The sequence below is a fragment of the Callospermophilus lateralis genome, chromosome 4, assembly GCF_048772815.1.
Source record: "Callospermophilus lateralis isolate mCalLat2 chromosome 4, mCalLat2.hap1, whole genome shotgun sequence".
Taxonomy (NCBI): Eukaryota; Metazoa; Chordata; class Mammalia; order Rodentia; family Sciuridae; genus Callospermophilus; species Callospermophilus lateralis.
The window spans coordinates 123,488,484-123,506,447 of record NC_135308.1 but is presented as its reverse complement, the minus strand read 5'-3'; the positions used below and the strand labels follow the sequence as shown (position 1 = coordinate 123,506,447).

At 35.7% G+C, this 17,964-nt stretch overlaps 1 protein-coding gene across 1 annotated transcript in view; it reads right to left on the bottom strand.

Annotated features, from left to right (window-relative positions):
- The window catches only part of Trhde (thyrotropin releasing hormone degrading enzyme), a 382,015-nt gene that overhangs the window by 181,502 nt on the left and 182,549 nt on the right, over positions 1–17,964 (bottom strand). Inside the window, exons 4-5 of the mRNA XM_076853121.1 lie at positions 8,317–8,471; positions 5,397–5,510 (exon numbers count right to left, since the gene is read on the bottom strand). Of these exons, the coding sequence (XP_076709236.1) occupies positions 5,397–5,510; positions 8,317–8,471 (269 nt within the window). The remainder of the gene's footprint in view (positions 1–5,396; positions 5,511–8,316; positions 8,472–17,964) is intronic.

Genomic DNA, 17,964 nt, shown 5'->3' with positions numbered 1-17,964 from the left:
CTACATCCATGTTCATAGCAGCACAATTCACAATAGCAAGACTGTGGAACCAACCTAGATGCCCTTCAATAGACGAATGGATAAAAAAAATGTGGCATTTATACACAATGGAGTATTACTCTGCATTAAGAAATGACAAAATCATAGAATTTGGAGGGAAATGGATGGCATTAGAGCAGATTATGCTAAGTGAAGCTAGCCAATCCCTTAAAAACAAATGCCAAATGTCTTCTTTGATATAAGGAGAGTTACTAAGAACAGAGTAGGGAAGAAGAGCATGAGAGGAAGATTAACATTAAACAGGGATGAGAGGTGGGAGGGAAAGGGAGAGAGAAGGGAAATTGCATGTAAATGGAAGGAGACCCTCAAGGGTATACAAAATTACATACAAGAGGAAGTGAGGGGAAAGGAGGGAAAATATAAGGGGGAGAAATGAATTACAGTAGAGGGGGTAGAGAGAGAAGAGGGGAGGGGAGGGGGGAGGGGGGATAGCGGAGGATGGGAAAGGCAGCAGAATACAACAGACTCCAGAATGGCAATATGTAAATCAATGTGCAACTGATGTGATTCTGCAATCTGTATATGGGGTAAAAATGGGAGTTCATATCCCACTTGAATCAAAGTGTGAATTATGATATATCAAAAACTATGTAATGTTTTGAACAACCTACAATAAAAATTAATTAAAAAAAAAAAAAAAAAGAATACAAGTAACATAAATGTTGGTAAGGATGTGGGGGGAAGGTACACTCATACATTGTCGGTGGGACTGCAAATTGGTCTAACCACTATGGAAAGCAGTATGGAGATTACTCAGAAAACTTGGAATGGATCAACCATTTGACCCGGTTAACGCACTCCTTGGTTTACACCCAAAGGACTTAAAATCAGCATATTACAGTGATGCAGCCACATCAATACTTATAGCTGCTCAATTCACAAAAGCTAAACTATGAAACCAATCTAGCTACCTTTCATCAGATGAATGGATAAAAAAATGTGGTATATACACATGATGGAATTTTACTCAGTCATAAAGAATAATGAAATTATGGCATTTGCAGGTAAATTGATGGAACTGGAGAATATCATGCTAAGTCAAATAAGTGAATCCCTCCCCCCCGAAAAAAAACAAATGCTGAATGTTTTCTCTGATTTGTGGATGCTAATTTACAATAAATGGGGGCTTAGGGAAGATTAGAAGCACTTTGGATTAGACTGAGGGAAATGAAGGGAGGTAAGGGAGGGGGAATAGGAATAGGAAAAATAGCAGAATAAATTGGACATTACTACCCTATGTGCATATTTGACTACATGACCAATGTAATTCTACATCATGTACAACCAGAAGAATAAGAAGTTGCACTCCATATATGAATAATATGTCGAAATACATTCTGCTATCATGTATAACTAATTAGGACAAATAGAAAAAGAACTTTAGATCATTAAAAAAAAGAATAGCATGTTGTCAGTCACTCCTTTTATCACTTTTAAGGAAACATAATAAGATTTAATAGAATTCCCACTAGTAGCATACTGGAACTTGATTCATCGAATAATGTTGCCGCTAACAGTCAACTTTAACAAAATAACATCCAGCAAGAAGACAAGTAGCCCCCCCATGAATGGTGCCCTTAGCCTGAAATCAAGAAAGCTGTTTCTAATGATACTGATGTTTGATGAATGAAATATTATCTAGGACTTATGTGCCTACCGAATACATAAAAATTGACTTGGTGAGACTGAATCTAGACACAAAGCTTACAGAACTTATTTTGTAACCTATATATATCACATAATTCTAGAGTGTTAAATGGATCTCTGGGGTTGGAAATATTAGAGCAACTATACATAAAATAAGTGCCCCTTTCTAATAGAATACTCAGTGTCCAGGGCCATAATGCCTTCTCATAGGTTTCAAACACCTCACAAAAATTATGGGAGCTTACTAAGTCAGTATAATTGTCCTATTTTTCAAATGGTAAGGATGAATCAGATGAAATGGCTTTCTTAGAATCTAAGTTTCTTATTTCTAATCCATTCCCCTGATCTTACATCATACTACCTAAAAAGACCCATATTTACAAAATTGGAAACTTCATTAGTTTTCTGGGGGGAAAAATGTTACCACAAAAATTTGTATTCCATGTAGAATTCTTAATGTAAAAACTGATTACTCCTGTATCAAAAACTGGCTCCCAAAACACACAGGCACAAATGTACAGCAAACTAGGATTTTACTAACAGTTAAGAAAGGCGAGTACCTCAGCCTAAATCAGACCAGGAGCTTCCTAAAAATGTCATGCAATTCTGGTCTTCTTTATTGCTGTTCCATGGGAAGTAGATTGTCATAGTAATCTCCCTAGCAAATTGAAACTATATTTCAATGCTTGAGCCCAGTGTCTAAAAATGATAAAAGCACTGTTTTAGAGATTAGAGGCAAAGGAGGTCAACTCCTTGAATTTCTTTACTCCTGACATGAGCCTGACTTCTGGTTTTTCTATTTTAGGTTCAGCTTCAGCGAAGCCCAGGCCATGCACTACAACCTGCAAGAAGCTTCTGTGCATATCACACACGTGTGAGTTGCTGCTGACACAGCAATCACCCTGGCTCTATTGAATGTCTTTCACTCTTTAGCTGATTCCATTATGAAAAATAGTGCTGGCACAGCCTCATGGTCACTTAACAATCCTCTCTTATTTAGGTGGCTAACACTCTTAGAGTTTATTTACAAAGAAGACATTAATGATATATGGAGGGCAATTGGTTGATGGAGTTTTTTTTTTATTATAGGTTTTAGTATAATGAGACATTCCACAAACTAAGTAAAGGAAGTTGCTGCAAATCAAAAGCTATCAAAGGTAAAAAAGTATTTGTGATCTTTGCCATCCAAACATAGACATTACAGCAACACTTATTTCTTTTTACTATTAATTGTCTAGCTAAATGTGATGGAGTCTATTCTCAATTTCTTTATTTGATAGTGTGAACCTTCTGTGTCATTCTAAGTATGCCATCATTAATAATTATTATATATTGATTTAGAGTAAATAAATTCATACCTTAATCACCAACAAGGTTTATATTAAAGGGCAAAAATCTTACATTATTATACTCTGTTTATTTTCTAATATCTTTTGCAAAATCTCTAGAAATCCTACATTTACAATTAAACTGAAAAAAATGATGGAAACAACAACAAAATTATTCAAAGACGAAATCCAGGATAAAGATATTAAAACTGAGGATATATGGCCATGCTTAAAACCATCAAAAAATGTCAGTTTTTAGTCCATACATAATTTTGAAGATTACTTTTTAATATTAGATACATCTTTCCTAATGATTAATAGAAAATATTTTTTATCACAAGAAGTGGAAGGAGCAAAAATAAGCTAAAAAGTTTGTCTATATTTATAACATTTGTAATAAGATCTTTTAATATTGAGATATTATGAAATTATAAACCATTAGTAATCCATAATAGAAATTAAATGAAAACTTTAAGGTTGGTTCAAAATCATCTAAAAATCAAAGACAATGTTGAAAATGTTTTAGGAATATCAAACATTTAAGTTTTAAAGTTTCACATCAATTGAAGAATACTTGAAATAATATTGCATGGTATTAACAGGATTTTTCATTAATGTCAATGTCATAATAAAACACTTCAAGTTAAATTTTTTGAATCACATCCTATATCCATCCATCCATATGTACAAAATATGTTCATACAATCATGCTGTTGTTGGCAAAACTACAAGTACATAATCAAAACATATTGACACACTATTATCATTGTAACATTTCTTCTGTAAAATAGTTCACATTTTTTATTCTGCAGCTGTTAGCTGAATTTATGGCAGAGTGCTATATGATGACGAACAGATGACTTCATGTTTCATTTTGGTTTATATGTTCTTCAAATCCTACTTGGAATGGTGACAATTAAATAATCATCCCTTGTTACTGACTCAGAACATCAAAAGAGAGCAATATAAAAATATATGAACACACGGAAGCAATCTAACCACTGATGGAGGAATGGATAAAGAAACATGGTATATACATTTTTAAAAAATAAGAAAATCCTGCCATTAATGACAACATGGATGAACCTTGAGGACATGACCTTGTGCTAAATGCAATAAGCCAGATATGGAAGGATGGACATTTACAAAATCTCACTTATGTAACGAGGCTAAGATCTTCCAATTGATGGAAGGGGAGAATATAATGATGATTACCAAAAGCTGGAGGAAGAGGAAACAAGAAGTATTAAACAAAGTGTACAAAGTTTCAGTTGTGCAACATGAATAAATCCCAGAGATCTATTGAACAGCATAGGACCTATAGCCAGCAATACTGTACTGTGCACTTAACAATTTGATAAGAAGGTAGATCTTATGTCAAATGTTCTCATCACAAAATGAAGATCACAGTAATAAAGAGAGTGGGAGAAATTTTAAAGGTGATGATTATATTTATGGCATAGCTTTGTGACGGTGTTTCATGGCTACAAAATTATCTCCAGATTAATCAAGTTGTATACATTAAATATGTGCAGCTTTTATCTCAAAAATGTAGTTTAAAATTCCATGCTAAATCACAGGTGAAACTTGAGCTTCTGATTAAATATGGATGCACTGCAATTTTTACTTAATTTAATGCTTTCACTTATATTTAAAATTTGAATTCTAAAACAATATATAATAGCATAGATCACTTATTGTTTAATGAAAGATTACAAAAAGTGAAAAACTGACATAAAAAGACATTAAAACCACATCTTCCCTCCACTTTTTCTTCCTGGATGTTTTAAAACATCATAATTTCAGCCACTACAAACCCAACTACAGGTTTAGATGTCCATATACTCTCCTAGAGCATACGTATAATGCATACAACTCTTCATAAACTTAGCAAACTCTTATTATTTAATCCTAAAATACATATATACACAAAAATAATTCATCAATTTTTTTGGTTAGTTTATGTGTTTCTTCTCTTGGAAGAAATAATAAGATTGCAACTTTCTATGTATTGAAATATCCTGTTATGTTTAAAATATTACTTATTAATTACTGTTGACTTCTCTATTTTGAGGATAATTTGTCTTCATTATAAAATATTACAATCTAAAATATTTCCACTTACATAAATTGTAACATTTTGAAATCAATCTATAACAAGTCAGGCTCTATTTAGTTTCTAATGAATAAAAGATAGCTGTTTTCTAATACTAAAATTTTAAATTTTTGTTAGATTTTCTTTATTGGATAGCTATATGACAGATGATGCTTTTCAGTCACCTCTAATGATAATATGAGCCTAATGTGGCACCTGATCACCTTCTCTGGAGGTTCCAGATGATTAGAGAAAAGTGTGCTTACCATGTTCCAGCCAGGGTAGAGGTAGTCTGTACCCACAAATTCAAAGTAGTGAGCAAAACCTTCCTTCAGCCACACGTCTTCCCACCACACAGGAGTCACGAGGTCACCAAACCACTGCAGTAACAGAATGAATGGACATCAGAAAAAAAAATCATATCTATCTGGAAATAACTTTATCTAAAACTAAATGTATTAAACTATGATTATTATAACTGGAAGTCATTCCCCAATTGATTTAGTGATCTTAAAATGTGTTGTGGCAAGACTGTATTGATTGATTAAACTACTTGGGCAACGCTAATGTTTTATAAATGCATTCAGAGAAGAATAGAAAAGAATGGTCAGGGAACATGACAAGCATATTTAACTTGGAGAAGAAAGGAGTGAGGAGAAAAACACCGATGAAGGCTGTCTTCAAATATGTGAAGGCCTATCATGTAGAAGAAAATTTTGTTTCTTGTGGCCCTACAAGGGAAAAACTAGAACTAATGAGTAGAAATTAGGATTGGTAAATGGCTGCTGAAAATGCAGACAGCCCTCTGACTGAAATGACCAAACATACAAAATCCTGCCTTCAGAGGTAGTAAGTGACACGTCACAGGAGGTGTGGAAGCAACGCTCTCTAGTGGCAGAGGCAATTCAAAGAAGACATTGGCCAGCTGATCCAACTAAAGGCCGTGATGGTCCTCCACGCCTGACACTCCATGCTTCCAAGATAATGGAGGGCAGGGCCCAAAACTCTAAGATCCCTTCATGAAAAATAACGTTATAACTTTCATCGGTGTTTTGACTAAATTATGATGCATTGCTCTGAAACCCGTGCTTCATTAGGACCTGTTAAGGAATATTTTTCTTCATTAATTAAAAAAAAGTACATTATATGCTGGGAGCTATCCTAGAAACTTGAGATTCAGTGATAAAAAGTTAAATAATTACTTTCTCATGCAGCTAAAAATTTATCGTGAAGCAGGAAGATGAAGTGACACACAATAAAAAGACAAAGTAATGAACAACACAATTTCAGAAGTTAATAAAGTGTTTCAGGATGGAAAAGGGAGTGCTTTAGATTGTGAAAGCAAAATGATTGTTAGTAGTTGACAGCTAAACTTAGACTTTAATGACAAGAAAGGGACAGCAATGAGAAAGCCCTGGGTAAGAGGATTCCAGGCAGACACAAATCACCTTTGGTGTGAAGACCCTACTTGGGAATGAGCTATTTCAGAAACAGGAGGACCCATGAGGCTGGAATATAGCAAAAATGAGGAGGAGGGAAGCCGGGAAAAGTCCTGAAAGGCAGACAAGTACCAGATCATGAACAACTTCAAAAGCCATAGTAGAGAACTTGGTGACTAAGGGTCTTAATATTGATACTCTAGTATCAGTTCATCCAGGGACCTCTAAGTGAATACAAATAAAAGACAGCTTTGAATATGTTGATGACCGTAAAACACATTTTAAACTATTTAATTCTTTATCAAAAATGCATGTTTCTCTTTTAAATTATCAAGTTGTCTTCAAAATCAGTACAACAAATAAGTGGAGAGGGAGGGTAACATAGAAATTATTGTGACAATGACTGAAAATATTGTGCTTTTTCCTAGCTTCTGGTCCCTTTCCTCGTGGTAAGTAGTCTACCATGACTACTAATATAGGAAAGCAACTTACAAGCTGAAACACATGAGATCTAGTTCCCGGAACAATAATAACATTATCAATGTGCTTTCATGCCAACAGAACTATCTTTCTAACTTGCCATTTACACAGATATTCAAAAAGCAAACCCTTTTGCCTCAAAGAGTTGTAAGTTTAGATGAAAACCATTCTCTTTAGCACAGAAGAGGAGTCCCAGTTATACTTGTAATGAATCCCTTGTAATTTCTGAGCTAAGGAACACATGTCTGACCCTGACCGGGCCAGTATGACAGATACAAACATCTTACAGGTTCACTGCAAAAGGCTGACATTTAGGTAAATGGTCATGCAGCCTGGGCCGATTTATCATTAAGTGGCAATTCATTTATTGGCATTTAACTGTTCACCTTTTTTCACTGAAAGCATTTTACACATCACTCTTTCCTCAGCTGTGCTAGCTTTCAAAAAGGTTTTGGGTTTATAATATACTGAACTCATACTGTACCACAATGAGGCTTCTGGTGTTTGAAGTTAAAAACTCTCCATAGTTACTGCTAACCAGAACAAATATTGCTTTCCTATTGTAAGAACATCTATTTTCAGTAATTCTTCTTCACTAAAATTAAGATTCAGATAAGCATGCAAAATTCTAATACCTTCCCCTCATTGTAAGAAAGTGCGTAAAATCAAAATGAAATTAATTTTATCTTCGCTTCGCTACAAAGTTGGCTAATTTACATATGAATTTCTAAACATGCCAAGAAAAAAAAAATATCAATCATTTGAGAACAAAGAGTCTACGGCTGAGTTAGTGAAAGACTTCCTAAGAGTCTGTGTGATGGGAAAAGGGGAATAACAAATTGATTTCAGCGAAAGCAAATTTTGACACGTACACAAAACTCAGCTGCATCTTGCAACAATGCAATAAATCATTGCTATCCCTACACTTACCATATATACACACTAATAATCACAAGAAAATAAAGCAAGGTTGGTGAGAAAAAGCCACCAGATGGATGCTCCAAAGGGGCAGCTGCTAGGTGGCTCTGGTAGCTCACATTTCACTAAACTGAAAGACATTTGCTTATTCTATATGACCAGTGTACTTATTTTTGTTTATGTGGTCATCTGAGGAAAATAGATGCGTCTTCCAGAAAGTACTACCTGGTGCTTCATATAAGACTTAATTAGTAGGATAATAATTTGGCTCCTGACCTCGGTATCTGAAATCATTCTACATTCCCAATAGTTGGCACATTATACTTACACCTGATCCTTTTTCTCATACCTGGTGACATATCTCATGCACAATGACCATGGTGACATCCAGCAAATAAGAAATAGATGAAACACTGGGATCCAGTAGTATTCTTTGTTCCACAAAAATACTTAGTCCCCAGTTCTCCATAGCAGCATACGGATGCTTAGGCACAGCTAAAAGATCTAGAAATAGAATAAAACAGTTCCAAAAGCTTTAGGCTTTAGCAAAGATATCAAATTCTAAATTTCATATTCTAAAAAAAAAGTTCGGAAATCCTAATGAGAAAGGATACTTGCTCTCTTGAAGACTTTTTTTTTTGGGGGGGGGGGTAAATTAAACCACCTGCCATTTCTACCTGACAGCAGAATTATAGGCTATCACTATAAATGCTGGTCATATCCATTCATCACAGTTCATTTTCTGGCCCGGCACTATAGGTGGCTGGAAGTATTGGCACCATTATTGATGGGCTCATCCTAATAAGTTTCAGAAAGTCAAGGAAACCAAATGCAGCAGGAATCCACAGAGTCCAAGGCATTGTGGCTTCTAAAGAAAATATATTCAGCTCAATGCAGTAAATGCCGTACTCTTACTTGTCCCTCAATATTTGCCAAGACAAAACATTTTGTATTAGTTTTAAAATGTGGAATCGTTTTTCTAATTGTTTAAATGCTACTTTTTTTCATTTCTGTTAAAAATAAAGTGTTGCATTTAGTGTATAGAGACAGCTGCTATAGTGGATGTAGTAGTGAAAGGACTACAGAGGGGACCCAAGGGCTTTAGTCTGGCCCTGCCACCATTAACCAAATAGGCGACATCAGTAAATCACTTAATTTCTCAAGACCACAATTCCCTCACCTATAAAATAAGGTTATTGGCCTTATCTCTAAAATGCCTTCCAGCTCGAAAAATCTATGATTAGACGATTCTAAAATCAGGCTTTATTTTAAAAGGTCGTAGAGGTATCATCAACTTTTGGTTATGGTGACACAAAAAGTTCTGACTTTGATGTACTCCCTCTGCTCCAGACACACAGAAATGATAAATAAAATATTTAAAAAGAAAGCTGAAAAACATCTCCAGGCTCAAAAATAAACCTCTCCATGGACAAGAAACGGTACAGAAATGTAAAGTGGTGATTGCATGTGAAGCCACAGGCCTGCTGGGTTCTGGCTCCAGAAGCAGGCAGTGGCAGCTGGGAATTGGCTCCAGCAGGACTCAGTAGAGCCAAGAGGACCAAAGCCAAGCTGAATGCTTGATGCCAGGGGTTGAGGTAGGGCATACATGCTCATGGAAAGAGACTGAAAATAGCCGGTGATCATTGCTTCCTGGGAAAGCCAGCAAGTAACAGGGTCAGGATTCGAATCCAGCATCCTGGCTCCTGCACCTGGGCCCTTCATCATAATGCCAAAGTGTTCAATGTCTCTGTCTCAGAATTTCTACATCCCAATAATAAACCCTGGAGTGATGCTATAGGATACTACAGAAAAACTGTATAAAAATGTTCAGTGTATTATTGTTTGTAAAAGTGAAAAGAGAAAAGTAAATGCCTTTCCACAAGGTAATGAATAAAGAAACTGTCAAAGAGTTACACAAAGAAATACTATGCAGCAATCAAAATAAGTGATCTCTCCCCAAAATTCTAACTCTACAGGGAACAACAGACAATCAGAGAAACATAACATTGGGGAAGAAGAAAGGCATAAATGACCCACACAAGCAGAATAATACCATATATTATATTTAGAATCTCACACACGAATACACACCCATACAGATAATAATGGTAAAATATGCACACACAGAGAATAAAGACAAATTCAGGATCACAATTGCTTCAGGGAATAAAGGAGAAAAAAATGGATGAGCAATAATAACACAAGGAATTTTGTGTTGATGTCTATAATATTAATGTTTTAAAACAAGAGTTTATTACATGGATATTGATATCTTATTATTGATTCTCTTATATATGCTTTAAATAGTCATAATATATAAAAGAAAAAAATATTCAAAAGTTAATACAGTTAATTTTATATGGTTAATTTTCATTTATTTCTGACTTCAACAAATCTCTTCTCTGTATTAGTGATGCTCTTAAGTCTGAAATATATATATATATTAAAATAAGTTAAATATGTTCCCTGTATTCTAGTATGTTTTAGACTAAGAAAGAAGGCATAGCTAGTTTAATACATAAGGGAAAATAATTAAAGTAAAAAGTACTAGTAGGGAGAAAAAACAAGCCTGACTGGAAAGATTCTTGAAAAAGATGGTATTTGAATCAGATTTCAAAAGATAAACAAGATTTCACTAGACAGATACAGGTAATCACTTCACTCAGATATACAACAAACACCAACTGAGCCTCTCTGCACTCTGGAGGCACTGTTTTGGGTATGTCCTTCAACACCTTGCTCCCTGCTCTCAAGATGCTTATGTTCATGTGCAGGTATGTGGAGGAGGGCAATTCACAAGCAATAAATGAATGAAAGAAATTTAGTAAGGAACAAATACTATCAAAAATACATGAGTAAGGTAATGATTGGTGGAATGGGCTGCAGCATGGTCAAGGCAGACCTTCTTGGAGGTTATCACATTTCTCCCAATATGTGGATGAGCATGGAAGCCAGCTTGTTTGAAGATCTGTGTAAATGTATTCTAAGACAGGCGCACAATAAATACCATGGCCCTAAGGTAGAAATAAAAGATGCTGGACAAACAGAAAGGGAGGACACAGATCACAGAACTGGGACAAACTTCAGGTTCAGAACAAGTAAATATTCTTCTACTGTAGATTTTTAACATAAGACCTTGCCCGAATATGAATGAAGTAATCAACAGAGCCACCTATTACAGATTGGATGTGAGGTGTCCCCCAGAAGCTCATGTGTGAGACAATACAAAAAGGTTCAGAGGGGAAATGATTGGGTTGTAAGAGTCTCAACCCAATCAGTGAATTAAATCACCAGATGGGGATTAACTGAGTGGTAACTGAAGTGGTAGGGTGTGCCTGGAGGAGGTGGGAATTGGTTGTGTGGCTTGGGGGTATATATTTGTATCTGACAAATGGAGACCTCTCCCTCTGCTTCCTGATCATTATATGAGCTGCTTCTCTCAGGCATACTCTTCAGCCCTGATGTTCAGCCTCACCTTGAGCCCCAAGGAATGGGGTCGGGTCTCTATGGATTTTGACGTCTGAAACTGTGAGTCCTTAAATAAACTTTTCCTCCTCTACAGTTGTTCTGGTTAGGTCTTTAAGTCACAGCAGTGAAAAAGCTGACTAAAACACTGAGTTTACACTGTGTCCAACTTTGCCTGTCACCAGTAGAGAGCAAGAGCAGTAGCAAGCCTTGTGTCATTTACCTGTATGAACAAATGGATTTATGGGCAGTTCTTCAGAACCAAGCCTCACAAAGCAAAGGCCACTGACCTTCATGAGCCAAGAGGCAGTCAGTCCCTAAGACTAAAGGAGCAGATGAAGCCAAATACCAGGAAGTAGGTTGGCTCAAATGGCATGGATGGAAGACTCCTAATCATATGAGTCCAGGAGTTTGCAATAAAAAGGAAGGTATACTTTGGGGGCAGTTTTCAGACAATAAAAACCTGACTAGGCACATAAAAGTCAGTATGGTGAAGAGAAAGTCACAGTTTATGCTACAGTCAACAGGCACGGGAGACCTAAGCAAGCAACTGGTTATACATTGATCTCTAGGGGTAGAAGGCACAGAAGTCAGAGCTAGATCAACCAAACACGGACACTTCAGCAAGTAGACCCAGACTCTGACAAAGTCGTCGATGAACGGAATACAACACAGAAGAATCAGTAATAAGGCGCTGCTTCTTAATCAGGCTTTATAATAGATGTAAGAAACCATATTTACAGATGGCAGAGGGAGGGAAAAAAGAGAAACTAAAACCACTTAGATTGTGCTACCACACATGTAATAACCTTATAACACAATGCTGGAGGAATTTTCTCAAATAACTATGGAGAGGCACTTAATTGTACCTCTATATTTTCAGGACTTAAGGAATCTCATAGGAAAGTTTTACAATTTAAGAGCAAGTATATGTCCAGACAAGGACTCGCACACAAATGTTTATAACTGTTCAATTTCCGGTGAGTAAACACTGGGAATAACCCAAATGTCTGGCAATAGGCAAACAGATAAAGGAAGATATATCCATACAACAAAATGCCATTCATTAACAATGAAGAATAAGCCACAGATACTAGCAACAATCATAGGTGAATCTCAAAATAGTTAACGTTACACTGAGTTTAAAATTTCTTTATAATTATATACTGTATGATTGATATGATTTACATAAAATTCCAGAAATGCAAACTAATCTATAATGTCAGAAAGCAGATCAGTGGTTCCCTGGAGACAAGATGAGAGGGATTTACAACATAGCAATAGGAAACTTTTAGGAGTGAGGGTTTGTGTTCATGATGGTGATGACTCCATGTGTATATCTTATCAAGATACACTTTAACTATGAGAAGTTTATGGTATATTACTAATCTCAATGAAGCTGTTTTTTAAGAAAACTGGACTAGTAACTGAAACATTGTTCTTTTGCTTATTTGAAGCAGATAACATTTATTCACAGTGAATTAAATTATTTTAATTTTTGAAAAAATAAATTAATGAGACTATATCCATTAAAATGTGCACTCAAAACTCTTTAATATGCCTTGAAAACAGAAAACTCAAATGTTTCAGAATCTAGTTTACTTAGAAATTCAAAGAAAATCCTAAATAAAATTATGCATAGTGGTCTACTTCCAGTTAACCACTGCAGTCTCTAAAACTATAGATAGGACAGAGAATTCATATAATATTGGTGGATGTGCTAGCATAAGTTAACATAAAAATCTGACACTCTCTATTTGCACCCCTCCTCTCAGCCCTCAACACACTGCAGTGTGCCTACCACCTTAACCCTATGTTTAAAAAGCTCTAAAGAACTGAACTCACAAAATCTCAAGATTATTCCTCAGTTCTTATCTGTGGTGGCATTTCTGAGAATTGTCATATTGTTGACTAGTGTATATGATAACAGGATATCCGTGTTTTTATCACTTCTCAGATTAGTACTTCTTGATTTGTTTATCTTGTTTTGTTTTACTTTCTTGTCATTGTCTGGACTTTTGAAAATCAAAGTTCTCAGAATTTTCACCTGTGGTTTCTGTACTTTCTTTTTTTTTTTTTAATTTCACTGTTATGGTTTAAATGTGTCTCATCGAAAATTAACTTTAAAAATCTCCATTGTGGTAGTTTTAAAAGAGGTGGGTCTTTTGGGAAGTGATTAAGTCATGAAGTCTGAGACCTCACGAATGGATTGTTGCTTTGTAGAAGGACTTAGGTGAGTTTGCCCCTTCTGTCCCTTCTGCCATGTGAGAACACAGAATCTTCTCCATGGAGGATGCAGCAACAGGTGCCATCTTAGAAGCAGAGAACAGCCCTCACCAAACACCAAGCCTGCCAGCACTTTATCTTGGATCTCATAGCCTCGAGGACTGTGAGAAATAAATTTCTATTTGTAAAGACACAGCTGATATTCCAAAACAAATTTCCAAATAAATGAATCATTTGCCTCTTGATAATAAATCAGACTAAATACAGCTTACAACTAGCTTGCCTACAATGACAAGCTAAGCAGGTGTATACCTGTAACCAAGAGCCTTCCAAGGAAGGGCCTTTGGTTCTATAGTTCAGTTCAACAGTTCCACAGTTTTGCTCTTTGCCACGTAAAGGGCTCTGCTGCTCCTTAAATCACCTCCCTTCCCGCAGGCTAGTTTTCATTTCAATGTATTCCCTTCAGATTCACAGACAGATTCTGAACTCTTTGCCCTAGTCTTCCCATCTAAATCCATCTCCTTCTTAGGTCCCCAGCTTCTGATCCAACTCTTCTGTACTGTACCTCATTTTTAAATTCCTTCAAATTTCACCTTTAGTACTATCTTCCACTCTACACCCTAGCAGCATCTTAATCACAATCCAAGGTATTTTTTTTTCTGACTGCTGCCTAAGCCTTCTTGGCAGAAGGTAGCAGATATATGGGTCACAGGCTCAAGGCTTTGATTCTATACTCTCTGGAATTCAAACACTAACTGGTTACAGGACCTTGAACCAATCATTCAGGCTCCCTCAGCTTTATTTTTTCTCATTGATAAAATGGGGATTTTAAGGGGACTTGATCGACTTACAATTTGCACTGAAGATTAAATGTTAGACCATGTAAAACCCTTAGTCCTAAGCAGAAAGCAGTTAAATCAACATTATCAGTATTTGGCATCTTTCCTTCTCATCCCCACCTCAGGGAACTGAATGCATCACAGGCCTGAGCTGAAAGAGGAGGAAGAGTCTTGTTTTTGAACAAAGATGTTTGGCTAATATGTCACATGAGAGAAGTTCATTTCTGAATTGAAATGTTGTGATTTAAAGCAACATGGGAACTAAGAATGAGCCAGAACCATCAAAGGGCATGCCCTAATTATCATTTGGGACACTCAATAAAATTTAAAGGCAGAGCAAAAAATCAAAAACTTGAATTTTGATTATGCCATGATGAGCACTTGCACAAGACACCATTTACACACAGACTTATACAAAACATATCTGCATTTATGCTTTAAGTATAAAAATGAAACTCCTGTCCTGGAAGTTTAACATGTTTGTCTAGTAAAAATACAAACTGCATTTGAAATAGTAATATCAGAAAGCTAACATTTACAGAAGTCACCTATTATTGATATTTATAACATGAGAAAAGGTATCCTTTTTATTTCTTTCAGGTCCATTTGACAAACAAGAATTTAAACTTTGCTATTCTTGGAAACATTCCAACCAAATCTAAGGGTGAGTCAAATATAAGGGTGAGTTTTAAGACAAAATACATTTTTCCTCTTATTTAAGCATCCTTCATTCAAAAAAAAAAATACGAACTTCAGCTGCACATTTTGGCCTGTAATAGAACTTTCATCAGCACTACTCATATTCATAAGTTTGGCTTTTTAGTTCTCAAACTTTAGTATTCTCCTGAATTAGCATTAGGTCATAATATGCAGGCAATGTTTTTGCTAATCCTCCTGCCACAAATTCGAAAGATTTTTTTTTTTTTTTTTTTTGTTACTGCAATCACTTTTCCTCAACACTTACTGATTGCTGCCAATTGCAAAGGAGGAACACTTTTCATGTATTGCTTGATTTCCTTTTTCCATGAAAAAGAATTTCTGTGCCAAAGGACCAATCCCTATGCACAGAGCACATTTGTCAGTTTCTCACCCATTTAATTAAAATTATTCCTACTTTAATTTCCATGATAATATTATGAATTTTTTAGTTGTGCATCTAGTATATTCAAAATTCATGGTCTTTGCTTTAATGGATATGATTAATCACAAACACAGTAAATACTAAATGAGTGCATCCACATCAGTGGGTAACAGACCAAGTTGAATAGCTCTTTTTATGTAACAGAGATTTTCCATTATCCAACAGAAGACAGATTGAACTTACAGGTTGCTCTCTGTTAAGTTTCCAATTACAATGTATTTCCATTTATTCCAAAAATAATTACTCACTACTTAATATTGGCCAGGCTGATCTGGGCACTGGACATTTCAACCTGAAACAATAAAGACATCTTCCCTTCAAACTCTCATAGAGCTTAAAAATCAATTGGAGGTGTAAATAAGTTTAAAAGCACTAATACTATAGACACATACAAAGACTGTTGGATGATAGTTCATATGCTCTGATGAGTGCATGGTACAGAGATTAAGAACATGAAATCCATTCTGCTACTTAATGGAGCATGCTACCAATTCTCTCTGCCCTTCATTTTCCTCACCTGCAAAATAGAGATGAATATAATTGCAGCTATTTCACATTCTTTCTATAATGACTATATTTGGAAGACAATTCTTAACAGTCTCTCACATTTCTGTACATTCTACCAGCAAACCCTGACTTGTTTTTTGTTTTTTTGGTTGTTGTTCTACACTATCTTCTTAAGGACATTTGCATAGGAAAAAACAGAGATTGTGTCCTCTCTGGAGGAAAAAGTAGGCATACATACCATCATTTACAGAATAAATGGATTTCTGAGGCTTAAGACTACTCAGCTGTGTAATGTATATAATCCATCACATGTTCAGATATCACTTGGATCTCTTTGCCTAACTCTTGGGAACTGAGACTAAGGAAAACTGGCACATAAAAAGATGATACTCTGGCTACTACTGTAGCCAGAACAATAAAATCTTTTGTTTCTAATCCAGGAGCTTCATGTCTTCTGCCAGCATTCATGAAACGATGGCAGGCTAATTTGTTAAGATTGCAAATAGGCTACAGTAAAAATCCCAGACTCTTCAAGTTCTTAATTATATGAATTAGCACATAGTAGGTAGGTGCTTAGAAAGGTACCTAGTGAGTGTAAGTTCTCAATAACTATTAACCATTATGGTAGACTGAAAAATAGTCTCCCCAAAGATGTTCAGATCCTCATTCCTGGAACCTGTTAATATATTAGATTACTTGATAAAAGAGAATTAAGGTTACAAATAGAATTCAGGCTGCTAGTTAGCTGACCTTTCATGGGAAGAATATCCTGGATTACCCAGGCAAAAGGACCATAATCAAAAAGGCCCTGAAAAGTGAAAGCAGAAAAAATAAAAAAGGTCCATGTTTGAGTGATGCACCTTGAAAAAGATCCTACCAGACATTGCTGGCTTTAAAGGTGGAAGGGGGCCATGAACCAAGAAATGCAAGTAATCTCTAGAAACTGCAGTAGTAAAGAAAATTTAGAGGTTCTCTCCCTAAAGCCTCCAGTAAGAGCAGTGTCAATTTTGTAACCTATAGAACTGTAAGAAAAATAAATCTGCATTGTTTTAAGCTACTCAGTATGTGCTAATTTGTTACAGCGTCAATAGGAAACCACAATTTACACTATCAGCATTACCATTCTCAGAAAACAATTACAACAATACATTTAATAAAGGTCAAGTAAATGTGGTCTTTCTCTCCAAATTATTTTACTAGATTCACCCTTCTTGTGATGATATATTACCTTGTATCTGGAGATGATACACAATGATTGATAGGAACTGAGGTGAATGACACAGGTATTGTGATGTAGTGTTAGACTCCCATGAGAGGGTTATTTAAACTGTGACACCATGCTGTGGTACTGCAACAGTTGATCTGATAACCCAGGAGGCTAACAAGGAACTAATGGGTGGGTACCGTATACAGCATGGATACAGCATAGAGTTTCATACATTACTCAGAATGGCATGCAATTTAAAACTTATGGACTCTATATCTGGAATTTTCCACTTACATTTTCAGTGTATGGTTGACAATGGGTAACTGAAACTACAGAAAGTAAAACCACATATACAGGAGGACTACTATACTCTATTAAGGGCTCTCATTAATGAGTTCTTCAGTGCATGTCAGTTGCTGTAGTGGGACCATTCTATAGCATAAAACTCAGAAGTCTTGTTTTAAAAGTCTGAGAAAACTGGGAGTTATTTTAGAGGTTTAGATAGCTCTTTGACACTCTTTAATTGACAGATTCACATTTTCAGCAGAAGAGGGTATGAAATAGTTTCATTTATGAATGAGAATTCTTAACTCTTGAAATGTCAGTAAACAT